General features: G+C 40.4%; 1 protein-coding gene across 1 annotated transcript in view; it reads left to right on the forward strand.

The window, feature by feature from the left end:
* man2c1 (mannosidase, alpha, class 2C, member 1) overlaps positions 1-18627 on the forward strand; it is a 96882-nt gene that overhangs the window by 25324 nt on the left and 52931 nt on the right. The window contains exons 2-8 of the mRNA XM_048617022.1: positions 2427-2552; positions 2857-2980; positions 5951-6021; positions 6829-7006; positions 7858-8047; positions 11056-11162; positions 17264-17374. Of these exons, the coding sequence (XP_048472979.1) occupies positions 2427-2552; positions 2857-2980; positions 5951-6021; positions 6829-7006; positions 7858-8047; positions 11056-11162; positions 17264-17374 (907 nt within the window). The remainder of the gene's footprint in view (positions 1-2426; positions 2553-2856; positions 2981-5950; positions 6022-6828; positions 7007-7857; positions 8048-11055; positions 11163-17263; positions 17375-18627) is intronic.

An 18627-nucleotide genomic window follows, 5' to 3' on the forward strand; every position in this document is an offset into this window, starting at 1 on the left:
TATGCTCTTCTCACTATCACCAACTGCAAAACATGCACACACCACCCCCTTCCTCTCAACCCTAAACACTCAGTAACATCCTACATATCTCTAACTGCTGCCCTCCCCTGGTAACTGTAGCCTTAGCACACCACAACTCACCAGCCCTCAACTCTCATATCATAAAACAGACCATTCACACACCCACTGAGTCCTTCCTCAAACAGCCACCCTCAGCTCATCGCCAACTATAACACACAGACATAACTACCAAGCACTTCTTTCAAATTCCAAACCACACTACCAAACAACTCACATTACATCCTCAGTTCCTTCCCACAATTAACAGCAATATTCCAACCTCAGACAACATGCTGCCACCTGCTCCATCATCCTCCTGCACCTCTCCCTAACCCACTTTGCCCATCCGACACTGCAATCATCAACTTACGTAAACTCTGACATAAAAGATTATTAAGGGGGCTATCAATAATACAAGTCCTTCATTCCTTTAGATGTTAGAAGTCTGAAACAAAGATAGTAAATCTCAGCAGGTCAGGCATATGGAGAGAGGCGAACTTAGCATTTCAGGTTTGTGACCTTTTAGAACTCATCACCTCGGTTGTTGTTGATAGTTTTTAATTTTTTTTCTTACCTGTACCTTCAGTTATTAATATAGGTACCATGGTATGGCAACTCAAATACTTCACTGTATTTTATTTTGTAGAAATTACGTGACAATAAATTACTATTCTATTCAATATCTAACACCCTTGAGTGTTGCTGAAAAAAGACACATTTTATCAAAGCTTTTCATCTTGCACTCATAGAATCCCTACAGTGTGGAAGCAGGCCATTCAGCCTGTTGAATCTACACTGATCCTCCAACGAGCATCCCATTCAGACTCACACCCCTATCCTATAACCCTGCATCTCCCATGGCTAATCCACCTAACCTACACATCCCTGGACATTATGGGGCAATTTAGCATGGCCAATCCACCCAACCTGCACATCTTTAGACTGTGGGAGGAAACCCATGCTGACACGGGGTGAATGTGCAAACTCCACGCAGTTGCCTGACGATGGAATTGATCCCTCGTCCCTGGTGCTGTGCTAACCACTGAGCCACTATGCCACACATCAGGACAAATTGCAAAAAATACCCAATAGAAATCAACAACATTTGTACTGTATGAGAATGTGGCAAATGGCTTCTGATTGGTAGAAGTGTTGCCATGGAGAGTGCACGAGTTAATGATGACAGACTGCTAACTGCCAAGCTTTGTTTGAATTTGAAACAAGGCAGGTTGGTCTGATTGGTCAAGGTATTGTCCTCAGAGAATGGCCAACATTTATTTTGTAACATTTAAACAGGTGTAGTGCATGTACGTGTTCTTTCTGTCTATTCAGTACCTGCAAATGCACCACACTGTAAATTCAAATGACAGTCCAAATTTATATAAATCTAACCTTGCTCATGGTAACAATGAGAATACACACTTTTGTCTACAATCAATAGCCCAGAGCTACAATCTCTAACTGCGCTCTGTATGTACCTTGTCAATAAATACCCTTCCAAACAGGGTTATTTGTACTTGGGTCATCATTTTATTTGAAGACTTACAGTAAATACCCTTCAAGAGGTTGAGTTCTTTTGACACCATTGATTATAATAAACTGTAGTAACAAAGTGGTTTGTCTGTACTGTGATCTTTCTGTTGGTGAATTCAGGAAAGGGTTGAACTCCCTGTCCAGTACACCCTGCCTGTCTAACACTAAGGAAAAGTCCAATTTATTTGTAAAGCTATTCTTGGGATGTGACCGTCACAGTCAACACCAGCATCTAGTGCCCTAAAGAAGGTGATGACAGATTGCCTTCTTGAACCATTGCAGCCGATTCAGTGTAGGTGTCCCGTACAGTGATTTTTTTTCTTTCTCTCTGTTGTGGTTTTTTTATAAGTGAGTGGCTTGCTAAGCCCTTTGAGAGGGAATTTAAGAGACAAACATCTTGCTGTGGATATGGAGTCATATGTGGGTCAGGCTGTGTAAGGATGGCAGGTTTCTTTCCCTGATGTTATCAGTGAGCCAACTGGATTTTTATGACAATTGATGATAGTTATGTGGTCACCATTGCTAAGGCAAGCTTTGTATTCCAGAGTTATTCATTGAGTTTAAATTCCACCACCTGCCATGGTGGGATTTGCACTCATGTTTTTGTAGCATTAGCCAGGACTTCTGGGTTACTCAGTCTATGGTACCTTCCTTCAAAGGATCAAACTCTCTGTCCAGTGATAATTATACACTGTATGTGTTCTGTGAAACGGGATTGTAATAATTCAGTTTAGCGTTTGTTTTTTTGACACACTACAGTATGATCATATTGTTTGATTTGCATACCGAGGGTGGCATTAATTTGTACTGGTCTCCCCCGTTGTTTCTTGTAGGCTGTTTGGTGCTTGCTGTCCTGTTGAATCACTTTCCTATTTTCTGGCACCCTCGCGCATCCTGTATGAGAAAGCTGTGACGCGAGAATTTATTCCTGCTAAGGTTGGAGATTCCTTTGGACCAACGTAAGTACACAAGGGAAGGTAAACTGCTTGATTTGAGGAATTTTTAGTTAATTTTTAAAACAATTTTCTGTACTGAAAATTTGCGTTAATGAAAACCCAGTAAGTAGATGTCCAGTTCAGTTTCGTTTACTTGCGCCCAAATTATTCCTTTTATTTATTTGGTTTGCATTCATTTCATCTTTATAAATTAAAAATGTTTTCTCTTGTGCTGGGGAACTGCTACTTCTGTACAATGGGAAGTTTGTACATAGATTTAAAATGATGCCAATTCCCTCAATGTCACAGTTGACCTTTTCTTCTGTAGATGGTGGACGGCCTGGTTCAGGGTGATGCTGACTATTCCAAAGGCTTGGAAAGGTGAGGAAGTGCACTTTGTGTGGGAGAGCGATGGAGAAGCGATGGTGTGGAGAAATGGCATTCCAGTACAGGTATGGTAAATTGACTACAGCAAAATACTGTAGAAGCTTAAATATGGAAATCTGAAAAAAACCCAAACATTCCAGAAGCATTCATGGAAGGAGAAACAATTAATGCTTCGGGTTGTGATCTTTCACCAGAACTGGGAAAACTAATTAAATGTTAACTGTTTTTCTTGCACAGATGCTGTGCATTCCCAGCATTTTGTGTGGTGAGTCTGGTACTAATTTATATAGAATATAAATGAGTATTGAATTAAAAGTGTCTTAATTTTCTTTAAGAAATTCACTCTCACCTTATTAAAACTCTTGTTTAGCTCAGGAATGTCTAATGTTTGCTGTTGTGCATGGCTATAGTTTTGATTACACTGTTTTAGTCACGTGTATTAATTTTAATGACTCCCTCAAGTCTCCACTTACCTGGATGCCTGAGTTCCAGCAGCATTCAAGAAGCTTGATAGCTTCCAGGACCAAGTGGTCTGCTTGGCCAGCATCTCACTGACTGCCTTAAATATTCACTCCATCCACTAACTGTGCATAGTGGCAGCAGTCTGTAACCTTTACAAGATGGACTACAGCAACTCACCAAGGTTCCTTCAACAACGCCTTCCAAAAGTGGGACCTTTACCGTCTACAAGGATAAGGGCAGCAAATATGCAGGAATATACCTCCTCCCAAGCTACACAGCATGTTGGAACAATCTCACCATCTCTTCACTGTCATTCATGGAATCATGGAATTTCCTTCCTGACAACACTGGGGGTGTTCCTACACCACATGGACTGCACCGGTTCGAGAAAGTGGCTCATTACCATCTTCTGAAAGGTCATTAGGATAGGCAACAGGTATTCACCTTGCTAGAGATACCTCACATCCTATAAAAAAATTCTCCTTGTTTGCACTCAGTACATGTAAATGAATCTCACGGATATATTTACTCAACAAATATCTTCTATTGTTGAGTAATCATAGACTTAAAGCACTCACAACAATTAAAAAAACAGACTTTTTTTGAATAATAATTTTACCAACAAACACACAAGAAGATTATGTCTCAAATGCACCCAATATTTGATATGAGTACGAAGATCAAGTATCCAATGTTGGTGTGTATTGGTCAGTTTTTATTCACTGATCAGAAAAGCAGTTAGTTTGGATTTCTAAAAAAATATTCATTCATGGGATGGGGGCGTTGCTGGCTAGGCAGCATTTATTGACCAGAGGGCAGTTAACAATTCACCCACATTGCTGTGGGCCTGGAGTCACATGTAAGCCACACCAGGTAAGGATGGCAATTTCCTTCCCTAAAGGACATTAGTGAACCAGATGGGTTTTAATGATATCAACAATGGATTCACATTCATGATTAAATTCTTAATTCCAGTTATTTATTGAATTCAAATTCCATCATCTGCTGTGGTGGATTTGAACCTGCATCCCCAGAATGTTATCTGGGTCTCTGGATTAACAGTCTAGCGATAATACCACTAGGCCATCGCCTCCCCTTACCTTGATGTGGCTGATATATTACACACTGACCCAGTAGAGGAATCTTGTAAAGCATGAAGTGTCCCTATTTTGTGATATAAAATCACATGGTTAAACTATATATTTCTGGTTCATGGGCCCAATGGCAAAAGTGAATGGATGGAAGTTGGCTCACTATGTGAGTAATAAGTTTCTCAGAGCATGTCCTATGGTATTGAGAATTGGGTGATTCAGAGAGAGGGACAAAGACAATGACAGGGAAAGAGGCAGAACGAGCCAAAATGAGAGACAGAATGGAAGGCAGTGAGAGGATAGAGAGTTAAAACCGAAAGAACTGCAGATGCTGTAAATCAGGAACAAAAACAAAGTTGCTGGAAAAGCTCAGCAGGTCTGGCAGCACCTGTGAAGGAAAAAACAGAGCTAACATTTTGGGTCCAGTGACCCTTCCTCAGAACTGGATATGTACTAAATATAGAGAGAGGGGATAGAGAGTATCAGATACAGAGAGAGAGAGAGAGAGAGAGACAGACATACAGAGAAGATAAGAGAATTTTCAGAAACAAAATGAGAATGATGGGAGAACTCTATAGAGAAGTGATTCACAGAGTTGAGCAAGTCAAGGCCTGTTAGTTTGTGTGTTTCATTTTGTTGTGTGCTAACTCTGCATGCAGGAGAAAGATTTCAATATATTTAATCATTTGTAAATCTCACTACTTCACGGTGCACCATTTCCTCTGGTGTATGTCTTGCCAAGAATGCCATTATTGCCTTCTAGAACATTCTGGATACTTGTGGATATTCTAGCTATTTGAACATATGTGGAAAGACTCACTCATTACTATCCCGGTATCAAACAATATGACTTCCTGTATTTAGTATTAATAGTGAAATTGTGGAAGTATGAAAAGAGCAAATTAATGGTTTTGGTTGAAATTATGACCAGAAGAAGTGGCTAGCGCATAGAAATCAAGAGTAGAATGTTGTTCCTTCTTTATGTCTGCTGGATCAGGATACTCAAATGGTGCTTAAGAGAGAAACACATTATTGAAACTTTTTGTCTTGTGCATGGGCCAAACACAAGAGAGCCAAATTTCAAATGATCACAGCAATTTCTGTGTAAGGGATTGGTTGGCAAGCTCGTTGTGCTTGGCCAAGATGTTGCCATGGAGAATATAACAGGGAACTATAAACTTCCCCATACTTCCAGAGAATTGAGAAGAGGCATAAGGTTTGAACATATTCCTTTGCTTTGCTAAGCTTTGGCAACATCTCTGTCTTTTCGGCAACATTTAGGTTCTGTAACACCAGGTGGTTGTTTGGATCTGGATATCGGGGAAGGATGGTATAGGATAGGGTACAGGAATAATATCAGGTACAGTTACGTAGTTACAAATTCGAGCATTGAATCTTTATTAAAGCCTAAATATCAAGTAAGTAAGAAGAATTTCTTTAAAACGTAATGGTTTAATCATCTAAAATTAATTATGCCATCAGGGACTGACCAAAGAAGGGGAGAAGATCAGCTATGTCCTGACAGAGAAACTCACAGATGAAGAACCTCACAGGTTAGCTTTCATACATTTTCATATTTTAGGCTGTTGTCCACTCTGTATTCTCTTGCAATTGGTTCCATAACCTTTCTTGTAAAGAGTATTTCAGAATGAATGAGTTTATCTCTTGGAACATACCATAACTAACAAACATTTCCCCTTAGAGTTCTTCCAAATTCTCATTTTGCTTCTGAGAATTCTCTTATGTTCTCTGTCTGTCTGCCTGTCTCTCTTTCTCACTGTCTCTTTTTCTGTCCCTCTGGTGTGCCTGTTACACTGTCTTTTCCATTCACTCTTTTCCATGCTGTCTTTTTGTCTCTGTCTTTCTGCTGTCTTCCTGTTGTTGTCTCTGTCCTTGTCTCTGCAAAAGGCTTCTGTTTCCCCTTTTGATGTTAAACACAAATTACCATTATCTTAATACTTTAAGCATTCTGTAGAGAAGAATTTTTGTTATCTTAATACCTCAGAGTAGGGTACATTTTTAACATGTATAATTTTACTACTATGGGTGAATTTTGGTCCCAGTCTTGGCACGAGTTAGATGTAATCTCAGTTAGAGGCTGGTCGTGATTTTCTCCTATGAATTTGGGAAATTCGTTTTGTTAATCATGACCAGGTTATCGAGGGGAAGGAGGAAGGAAAGTCGTTGGAGCATTTTGTAATAGCAGGGTGAACTTTGTGCTTGTTTGCAACCTGTGATTTGTTCATTTAGTAAATGATGTTCCATGGACATACCTACTAGCTTCTGCCAATGATTGTGATGCCTGTAGTTGTCCAGAGTTGCATTTACTGCAGACAGGTATATTTGCATACTATCTGCAGCTTGGAGCTGTATGTGGAACTGGCGTGCAATGGATTATTTGGAGCAGGGAAGGGCTCGATGATTTCAGCCCCGGATCCGAACCGCAATTTCACTCTCTACAGAGCTGAGCTGGTTGTCTTCAACAGAGACGTTCATGAGCTGCTGATTGACTTCGAGATCCTCTCTGACATTGCAAAGGTACGGCTATGTGTTATTGTACTCACCTCTATCGGTTAGTCAGGGAAACTGAAGCATTTAATGAAAACAACATTTATAGGAGCAGAAAGCACTGTCATGTAAAGTTTAAAAGGGCTCTCTTTTAGGAAATATCCATAGATTTCTGCATACCAAAGCCATTCTGATCTTTTAGGGCACAAATATACAAGTTTAGCATTCAGATTGATCACGGGCTCCCATGTCCCTGAACGTTGGAGGAGGGAAGAGGTCATTTTGGGATATGTGACCCTTCACTTTTTTGGAAACTCAGGCATAATCTCACTTTAATTTATTTTTAAGTTTAAAAATCTGTCAACATAGAAATGTGAACTGAACCATTTTTAGTGCAAAAATTCAAATCTTCCAGGATATTAAGATCTTGGCCCCTGTTTAAGCATGTACCACAATTTAGTCCAGACCTTGATAGCAGTACGTAACCGAAACTGTTACTCTAGTTTGGGCTGAAATGGTTTCCATTGTCTGTAAGTCTTGGTTTGAACCATTGTTGTATCTTTTTAATTCAAGAAATTAATTACATTTTCCCCCCATTGATGAGAGCAAAAATAAACCTGTTGTTAGCTGTGACTCACCTCTTGGTTAAATGTTCGTGGGTTCACTTCCTGCTCTGGAGATTTCAGCATGCAATTTAGTCTGACAACTCAGTGCAGTATTAACAGAATGTTGCATTGCTAGAGATGCAGTGTTTTGGATAAGACATTAAACTAACTTCAGGACATTCTGTAGACGTAGTCGTGATTTTAGCAGTAACACATTATGAAGTTTTAAAGCTTTTTGTACTATTTGTTCCCTCTTTTATCCCCTACTCTCTCCAGCACCTCGGCATTGAAAATCAGCGTAGCTATCAAGCATTGTACACTGCCAATAAGATGGTGAATGCCTGTGATGTGGAAGACAGGAGCACATTTGCAGAAGTTCACAGATTGGCTAGCGATTTTCTTCAGCAAGAGAATGGCAAGAGTCAGCATACAGTGCATGCAATGGGATATTGCCACATTGATACAGGTCAGAGAAAATCAGCATATAGTCAGTCATTGAAAAGAAACTAGAGTTTACATTTCAGTGTCAATAATGGTCTCTGCTTACACAACTTATTTCGTTGTTATCCCCTTATTGTAACCTTGTAGTCACTGAGATATATCTATTATTCAGTGTCCAGACCATTTAAACCCTTGAATAGTCTACAGCCTGCATTGCATCCAAAGTATTTAGTTCTATATATGAATTATTTTGATTGCTTCAATTATGTTACAACCTCAGTCAAAGTAGTTTAAAATTGGAACACATCACTGCTGTCATAGAACCTGACTAACTAAAAATATAAATCACTGGTTCAGATGGTCCATATATAAATAAGAACATTATTAAACACAATTTGGTTCCAAATCAGAAAAGAAGATAGTAGTGCAAATGACTGTATGTTTTCTTGGAAACGTAGATTCAAGCACCATTGTAAAGTTGTAAAAAGCGGTTGAGGGAGGGAATTCCAGGGTCTAGATCTTTGATGGCTGAGTGCAAAGCCACCATTGGTGGAGCAATTAAAATGAGCAAGGAGCAAAAGGTCAACATTGGTGGAATGCAGGTATTTCAGCAGTTGTGGAGCTCGAGGATGGGAGGGGGCAGAGCTATGGAGGGATTTGAAAATGAGGATGAAAATTTTGAATTTGTGGCATTGCTTAATCAAAAGCCAGTGCAGGACACCAAGCACAATTCTATAGTACATACAGGTAGAAATGACTGCTGGTGCACTAGCGGTGTTGCAGTCAATCTGTAATCCATGCCTGTAGGCCCATGTGTTTTGAATCTAGGCTGAGGGTATGAGATAGTAAAACCAAGCCATGCCTGCCCTCTCAGTTAGAGGCAAATGTTCCTGTATCAGGACTCGGAAAAGACCAGGGGAGCTCTCCTGGTGTCCTGGCTAATAAATATCTCTCAGCCAACATCTAAAATTCGCTGGTCTTTATTGCAACACTCCTTGTGGGATCCTACTGTGTGCAATTGGTAGGCAAGTTTCCTAGAACAGTTGCTATGCCTCAGAGTACTTCTTTGGCTGTAATTTGTTTTTAGATGTCTGGTAATTGTGAAAGGTACTACATTAATGCAAGTTTCTTTCTAATTATTGATCCTCCAACCAAGAGAAATAATCTTTCTCTTTTCACTTTGCAAAAACCTTTGGAATTATTAGCTCTTAACCGCTGCAGTCTGTGTGGTGCAGGGCACCAACAGTGCCATTAGGGAGGGATTTCCAGGATCTTGACGCAACAGTAGTGAAGAAATGATGATATATTTTCAAGTGACGATGGTGTGTGAATTGAAGGGGAACTTGCAGTGGTGGTGTACCCATGTATCTGCTGTCGTTGATCTTCTAGGTATTGGAGGTCGCAAGTTTGAAAGGTGATGTCAGAAGTGTATTTTATAAGTGGTACAGACTGCTGCCAATCCACGCTAGTGATAGTGAGTGGTATCATCTGCAAGATCACCTTGTTGCAATAAAGAGCAACTCTGTAAATATACCCTTAGTTTTGCTGCATTGAATCTCACTGTCATTCTTCACAGTGATATAGGAATAGATTGTTTCTCTATGTGAGAATATAAAACAAATGATTGTAAGATGGCAATCTGTTTTGCTTCTCCTGATTTTTAAAAGTTTTTCACTGAGCTCTGTGAAAGTATAACTTTGGAAAGATGTGAAACAGCTGCCGAGCCGTTATTGTTAGGCAATGGCCTAGTGCTATTATCACTGGACTGTTAATCCAGAGACCCAGGTAATGTTCTGGGGACCTGGGTTCAAATCCTGCTATGGCAGCTGGTGGAATTTAAATTCAGAAATATCTGGAATTAAGAGTCTGATGATAACCACGACTCCTTCGCTGGTTGTCGGAAAAACCCATCGGGTTCACTAATGTCCTTTAGAGAAGGAAACTGCTATCCTTTTCTGGTCTGGTCAACGTGACTCCAGACCCACAGCAATGTGGTTGACTCATAACTGCCCTCTGGGCAATTAGGGATGGGCAATAAATGCTGGCCTAACCAGCGATGCCCTCATCTGATGAATGAATAAAGAATTTCCTCTTAAAATCTAACCCATAGAATCTTAAAGCACAAGGAAAGTTATTTGGCCCATCAAGCTGATGCTTAAGGGCCTCTTTAAGAGACTAAGTAAATAAATTAACAGCTCTGTATCCTTTTACTTATCACAGAGTCATAGAGATTTACACCACAGAAAAAGGCCCTTCAGCCCATCGTCCACTCCAGATAAAAACAACCACCTTACAAAGCCGCTTCTAAAGATGCCCACCTTGATGAAGTTGTCCTCCTCCCTCCTGAGGGAAGAAGGGTCCTGACCTGAAACATCAGCTTTCCTGCTCCTCTGATACTGCCTGACCTGCTGTGTTCCTGCAGCTCCACACTGTGTTATACCTTACTATTCTCATCCCATTTTCCAGCCTTTGGCCCATTGCCTTATATGCCTTGGCTTTGCAAGTGCACATCTAAATATAATGGGGGTTTCTGCCTCTACCACACTTACAGGCAGTGAGTTCCAGATTCAAGATATTGATAGTACATTAGATTTGACTGTATGCCCTGCTTGTATTCCCTTGAATATAGAAGATGCAAAGGTATTTATTAAGGTTGTGGGTTGGATAGAGGAAAACTGTTTCCTTTGTGGGGAATTTAGAACAAGAGGGATGCAATCTTAAAGTTACAGCCAGGTCAATCAGTAGTGATGTCAGGAAACACTTCTTTATATAATTGAGATTAGAATAATCTCCCTAAAAGCTTTTGGAATAGGGACCAATTGAAATTTTCAGAAATGAGAAGGATGGATTTTTGTTAGATAAGGACATTATAGGTCACAGAATAGACGTTGGAAATGGCGTAAAGAGTCTTACAAATCACCCCTGATCTAGTTGAATGGAAGTCCAGGAAAAAGGAGATGAAAGGACTGTTGCTTGTTCCCAATTACTGTATGTGATTGGATTTAGTATTTTAATGACTTTTTTGTTAAACAGCTTGGTTGTGGCCTTATGAGGAGACTATTCGAAAATGTGCTAGGAGCTGGGTATCTACACTTCGCCTTATGGAGAAAAACCCAAACTTTATCTTTACTTGCTCACAGGTGAGATGTGTGGTGAGGTAATTTTAATGTTGCTGTTTTGTCTTCAATGCACACGCATGCACGCACACACCCAGACAGACACACACACTGCTTGACATGCACACACACAATCAGTCAGGAGTGCAGGTCTCGTCACAATCCCCTGTTAACTGCAGTGTAAACAGCAAATAGGAAGTTCAAATGTGTGGACTTTGTTGGATGTTTCTCTGATTTTGTCTTTCCAATTTTGTCTTCAGAAGGAAACAACTTTAATCAGCTTTAATCATAGCCCCAGGCTGATGTTGTAGCATGTGTGACGCTTTCATCCATTTGTTTAGCTTTGGTGGGGATGTTCTGTAGGTTCTTGGAATTGATTAGAGTTAGTTTAGACAGCAGAAATGGTATAAAAACAGAGTTAAAGTTCCTGCATCTGAATGTACAGAGCATTCATAACAAAATGGTTGAATCATTACCACAGATAGAAATAAATATATGACCTGATAGCCATTACTGAGACATGGTTGCAAAATGACTAAGGTTAGGACTGGAATGCTGAAAAGACCTAATGCTAGGGAATGGTGGTGGTGTAGCTCTGTTATTTCAGGACATCATTAGTATTGTAGTGAGAGATAACCTTAGCTTGAAGGAGCAACATGTTGAATCAGTTCGAGTAGAGATAAAAAACAAGAAATGTAAGAAGTCAGTTGTGAGAATAGATTATAGGTGACTACCGGTAATTATAATATAGGACAGAGTGGACAAGGATAAATGAACAGGATCTTGAAGAAAGATGCCATTAATGATCTTTGGTCACTTAAAACTTCATGTAGACTGGACTAGTCAGATTGGCAAAGGTATCCTGGAAAATGAATTTACAGAGTGAATTTGGGACACTTTCTTAGATCAGTAAATTCTAGACCCAACTAGGGAGTGGGGTAATCCATGCCTTGTAATGAGCAGTGTGACAGAATTAATCAATAACCTCATGGTAAGGGAGCTTCTTGGTGAAATGATCGTGGCATGGTAGAATTTCATGCTCAGTAATGTGGTTATCCCTTGATTATTCTCTGAAATAGCTTAGCAAGTTACTCAATTTAACTAGCTGCTGCTAAGTTTATGAAAGAAATGTAACTGGGCAGACCATCCAGTGTTGACCAGTGCACCATAAATGACAATGGCACACAATAGCCCTGTCAATGCTGTACAGTCCTCCTTACTAACATCCAGGATCTTGTGCAAAAATTGGGAGAGCTGATAATGTCATTCTCAAAGGAATCATACAAAGTCCCAGACACCACTGTTACCATCCCTGGGTAAGACCCCTCTTCCTAACAGGACAGATCCACCAGAAATAGCAGCACAGTGATTTACAGTCAGGAGGGAGCTGCACTGGGAGTCATCAATGTTGATTCGGGATCCCATTTAAAAACTCACAGTATTAGGCCCATCATGGGCAAGGAAAACTCCTGCTGATTGCCATGCACTGTCACCCCTCATCTGACGAATCAGTTCTCCTGCATGTTGAATACCACATGGAGGATGTACTAAGGGTGACAGTGGCACAGAATGCGCTCTCAGTTGGGGACTTTATTGTCCATCACTAAGAGTGGCCTGGCAGCAACACTGCTGACCAAATTCTCAAGGGCATAACTGCTAGCCTGGATCTGCGGCAAGGAGTGAGGGAACCAACAAGAAAAAAAAAACTTCCTTAATCTCACCAGTCTACCTGTCGCAGATGCACCTGTCCATGACTGCACCAGTACATAGTCATTGTGAAGAGCAAGCCCTACCTTCATATTGAAGTTACCCTCCTTCCTGTTGTATGACAATATCACTATGCTGAATGCATACATTTCAAACTGATCTAGCAACTCAAGATAGGATATCCACTGAGGTGCGATGGGCCATCAGCCTGAGCAGAATTGTTTTCAAATACAATCTGTAACCTCAAGGCCCAGCATATCCTCCATACTACCAATTCCATCATGCCACTGCATACCACTCTGGCTCAATGAAGAGTGCAGGCAGGCAACAAGAGCAATACCAGGCATATCTCAAAATGAGGTGTCTCTTGGTGTACGTGTTCTGGCAGTGAGAGTGTCTGTTTTAATTTCTGATAGTATAAAACCTCACATCTATTCTCAAAATTCGTTGTGTTTGTTTTATTACTAATAATTACATGTTTCTAAAGTCTATGTAGACTTTCTCTCCACTGTGGCTGAGCTCAGCATGAATGTTACACATGGTGGGGTAAGCTACGATACTACCTACTTAGCCGGTCATTATCGGCTCTCCCTCAATTTGAGAATGACGTCTGTTCAGGGCCGTGAGTTTATGCCACAGCTCTGCTTGTGGCTGAACAGGCTGATTCTCGATGTGTGTCTTTGGGCTCAAAAGGACACAGTACTTTAGAGAGGGAGCTGGTCATTTGGTCTTTCAGGACTGCTCTGTCTTTGATCTGGAGTGCTTCCTCACTTTCCGTGCTGCCTTTCTGCCTCATCATTAAGCTTTTGTACTTGGCCTATAAAGCAGAACTAATGTGCATGCCACAAAACTTGATTCATAGAATTCCTTAAACTGGCACCTTCACAAAACTAAAAATTACAGCAAAATAAATTTGAGGCAATGATTCCAGATTGAATATAATTATTCAAATTGATAAAGGTTCATTAAAATAGCCATTAATTCCAGCCACAGAAATTTGTATTCCTATGTTAGCATTTTCATCCAGAAGTAAATTTTTGCCAAATTTAGTCCTATACAGTTGGTTAAGAGTTGGCAGGTGATTTTCCTTGACCTTTAATAATGTAATTAGCCATTTATAATGAAAAGAAATAACTGCAGTCCTCTCAAATTTAATTTCCCTGCCTTAAAAGCTGTCTTTGAATTTATTGGCTCCTTCTAAAGGTTTCACTGGAATTAAGGTACATTGGTACATTGATACCCTACCCTATCTACAGTTTTTCCCTTATTCTCCCTCTTTTCGTCACTTGTAAAAGCAGTCACACATATTGTGCTCTCCTCAGAGATAGCTCTTCCCAGCTGGTGTCCCTCTTTTTTGAGCCTGAGCATGTATTGTTGCACTCTTTACAAATGGGATGATTACAGCTCCTAGAAGTTACAGAATCATAGGAGGCCCATTGGCCAATCATCCCATCTACCTTGTGCTAGATCTTCACTTGGGATTATGTGGGTGAAATTGATCTTCAGCCATAGCTCAAAATAGGTGACAGCACACTGACAGCCTGCTGCACACCCTCTTGTTTTCTTTTCTTCCTCGTTAATGTCAGTGGTCTTACATACACAGCTGTCTTTTCATGGACACTAGCTGCTGACACAGTGCTAGTGGTAGTTATGAATTTCCATTCCATCTAACCATCATCCTAGATTCCTTGTTGCTTTCATTATAGTGTCCTGTTTTGTCCCCACTTCTTCTTCTCCATTTTCAAAACCCTTATCCATGTATTCGTTGCTTGGAGACATATCCTTTCAAATGTTCTTCTCACCATCCATTATGCTTGAACTTGGAATTACTCAATTTCCATAGCCTGGTACTAGCCCCATTCTGTATCCCCTGACACACAATGCACAGAATAAAATGTACTCCACCTTATTTCAGGGTCCCTCTGTGACAGCCTTCTAACCCATGCTGTAATTTTGTCCAGCTCTGGTCTTCAGTACTATACAACGTTACCATTTCCATCTCCATGGTCACTGATGTTTCACACTGCATTACTTTTTTTATTTTTAATACAAAAACACTGGTGTCTGAATGGTTTAGACTGATTATTCATCTTGAGCTGCACTGTTAAAATGCTTCCACTTTTGAAATATGCACCTTTCACTTTCAGCCACAGTGGAGTTTGATACAGTACTGTGGTTAACTCAAAAAATAAAAGTTTATGGTGTTGAGAGTAATATATTAACATGGATAGAAGATTGACTGGCTAACAAAAGGCAGAGAGTAGAAATAAGTGAGGCTTTTTCAGGCTTGGCAAGATGCTACGGGGGTCGATGCTGGGTCCTCAGCTCTTTATAACGTACAGCAAACCTTTTACTAAGCAGCACTTTTAGGACCAGGTGTGTGCTGGTTGATCAAATATTCTGGTTGATTAAGGGGACCACATAATCAATATAAAACACACACTAAATAATTTAAATGTAATGCAGGGGATATGCCCATCATTATTATGCTTTATTTACAGTATAAATCACTTAAATAATAATGCAACTTTCCCTTAAAACTTAACGTCAGAGAGCCTTCTCACTCACACCCTCCATTGACTACTCAGACATCACGGAGATAACGATAATGCAGTAAACCACCAGGATATAATTTTTGCCAATTTATTGAGACTGCCGGTTCACAGCGTGCCAGTTAAAACAAGGTTTGCTGTATATAAATGGGATGGCAAGAACTGCAGATGCTGGAGTCAGAGATAACACAGTGTGGAGCTGGAGGAACACAGCAGGCCAGGCAGCATCAGTGGAGCAGGAAAGTTGATGTTTCAGCTCGGGACCCTTCTTGTCCTGCTGTGTTCCCCCAGCTCCATGCTGTCTTATTGCTATTTATAAATGATTTGGATGAAGGGAACAAAGGTATGGGAGTAAATTTGCTGACGACACAAAGGTAGGAAAGTGAGTTGTGAAGAGGACATAAGGAGCCTACAAAGGAAGATGTGTAGATTAGGTGGGTTATAGGCTGATGGGTCTGGGTGGGATGCTCTGAGGGTTGGTGTGGACTTGTTGGGCCGAAGGGCCTGTTTCCACACTAGGGATTCTATGATATGATGATTCTATGATATGAATATGGATAGGTTAAGTGAGTGGGGAAAGATATGGCAAATAGAGTATAATGTGGGGAAGTTTGAATTTGTCCATTTTGGCATAAATAATAAAATCTAAATGGTGAGAGGTTGCAACACTCTGAAATGCAGAGAAATCTTAGTCCATGAGTCATAAAAGGTTTGCATGCAGGTATAGCAAGTAGTCAGGAAAGCCAGTTGAATGTTATGTTTTATTGCAAGCGCATTGACTGTAAGAGTAGGGAGTAAGCTTCAGTTATACAGGACATTGGTGAGACTGCAGTACTATGAGACTAGGAGTACTATGTACATTTCTGGTCACCATACTTATGAAAGAAGTTAGTGTGTTGGAAACAGTTCACTAGACTAATACCTGAAAGAGTCAGAGGTGACTTAATTGAAACATTTAAGATCCTAAGGCACCTTGACTGGATGGATGTTGAAAAGATGCTTCCTCTTGTGGGAGAGTCTAGAACCAGAAGGTCATAGTTTAAAAAGGGGTGGCCCATTTAAAATAGAGATAAGGAAACGTCTTCTTTCTCTCAGAGGTTTGAGAGTTTTTGGAATTCCTTTCTTCAAAACACGGAGGGTGAGAATCTTTAAATATTTTTAAGGCAGAGGAGAAATAGATTCTTGATCACTGAGAGGATGAAAAATAACTGGGGATATGCAGGACTGTAGAGTTGATGTTAAAATCAGATCAGCCATAATCTCATTGAACAGTGGAGCAGGCTTGAAGGGCTGAGTGGCCCCCTCTTGTTCCTTGTTTGCATGTTTATCATAGACATAAATACATTGGTCCTGGTCCAGCATTGCTTCAATTCTCAAATTTTCAATCTCCTGTTCCAAATCCTCTGTGGCCTTGCGCTACCCATGTCTATAACCTCTTTCTGCAACAATCCGTGAACTCTGGCCTCTTGCATATCTCCATCCCACCTCGCTCCTTTTCCTCCCCCTCCATTGATTGTCATCTAGACTCTAAGCTCTGGAAGTCTCCTGTAAACCTGTTTCTTCTTCCTTTCTTCTTCAAGATATACTTGAAATCTGTCTCTTCAACCAAGCTTTCACATCCTTCGAATGTTTCCTTCTTTGACTTTGTTTCAATTTTTGTTGTGCTTTAGGCTGTTTTATTGTATTGAAGGTGCTGTACAAATACCAGTTGTTGTAGGAGCGCTCTGGAGTTTTAGAGAACGTGAAAGTTAGTATATAAATGTAAATTCTTTCTTTTTGTTGTTACATTTTGGATTTAAGTGCTTAAAGAGTTCACTGATAGATGATGAATATGAACTGTTATCATTTCCTTTCACTTTCTAACAGGCACAGCAGTTGGAGTGGGTAAAGAACTGTTATCCAGACTTATACACACAAATCAAGGAGTTCGCTGAGAAGGGACAGTTTGTCATGGTGGGAGGTACCTGGGTGGAAATGGTAAAGTATCAGATCTTTTGATTTAGAAAGCACTGCATGTCCCTGCCTAGCCACGTTACATTAAATGTCACCTTGCCTCCAGTGGTAACCCCAAATCCAGAAATTTGAGAGGTTATTTTTCCCATTCCTAGGTTTGAGAACATAGATAGGCTGACAGTATATGTACATTATTGAGAGAAAGCTTTTTAATTTCAAAAGACCATAATGTCAGAGTAAGGAATTGCCCATCTAAAATAGAGATGAGGAGGAGTTTCTTCTGTCAGAGGGTGGTTAATCTGTGGAATTCTTTACCACAAAGGGCTGTAGAGGTTGGGATATTAGGAATATTTGGGGCTGAAATGGCAGAGCAGAGCTGAAGGGCTGATTGGCCTATTTCTGTCTGCTCCTCCATTTTAGCGTCTTAAGTCTCAGTGAGGCCAAGGGCTCACTCCTGCTACTAATTTATATGTTCAATTGCAATCCTTTGGATGAGGTGTAAAGAAGAACATTTGACCTGCCAGTGACCTGACTAACATTTCTACCAGAATCAGCAACACTGAAACCAATTTAACTGATTACTAATTTCGTTGTGATTTATGGCTATGTACAAAAAAGGCCTTCAGAGTCATGTGTTACATGGGAAACACTTCTGACATATGACAAGGTGCTGCATATTATTTCAACTCTTTCATTAGTCTTTCATAAGCTGTGAGACACATAACATCAGATACTGAAGCATTCCATGTTTAAATACAGCAACAATTGGGCCAATATCCAGATTTGAGATGACAAGTATCTAGTAACATTCGTGCCACACAAGTGCCAGGCAGTGATTACCTTCAACAAAAGAGAATTTAACCATTGTCCCAAGATATTCACTGACACTACCATCACCGAATCCCCCTCTATCAACATCCTGGGGGTTACCATTGACCAAAAACTGAACTGGTCCAACCATATTATTTCAGAGGCTAGGAATACTGCAGCGAGTCACTGACCTTCTGAGTCTCCAGCCTGTGTCCGCTATCTACAAGGCACAAATCAGGACTGTGATGGAATATTCCCACTTGCCTGGATAAGTGCAACTCCAACAACCCTCAAGAAGCTTAATACCATCCAGGACAAAGTAGCCCACATACACAAACATTCACTCCCTCCACCACCAACACTCAGTAGTAGTATTGTGTACCACGCCCAAGGTGCACTGGAGAAATTCACCAAGGCTCCTTAAGAAGTACCGTCCTAACCCATTACCATTACCATCTAGAAAGCCA

Source organism: Rhincodon typus, chromosome 36 (genome assembly GCF_021869965.1).
Source record: "Rhincodon typus isolate 14 chromosome 36, sRhiTyp1.1, whole genome shotgun sequence".
Lineage (NCBI taxonomy): Eukaryota > Metazoa > Chordata > Chondrichthyes > Orectolobiformes > Rhincodontidae > Rhincodon > Rhincodon typus.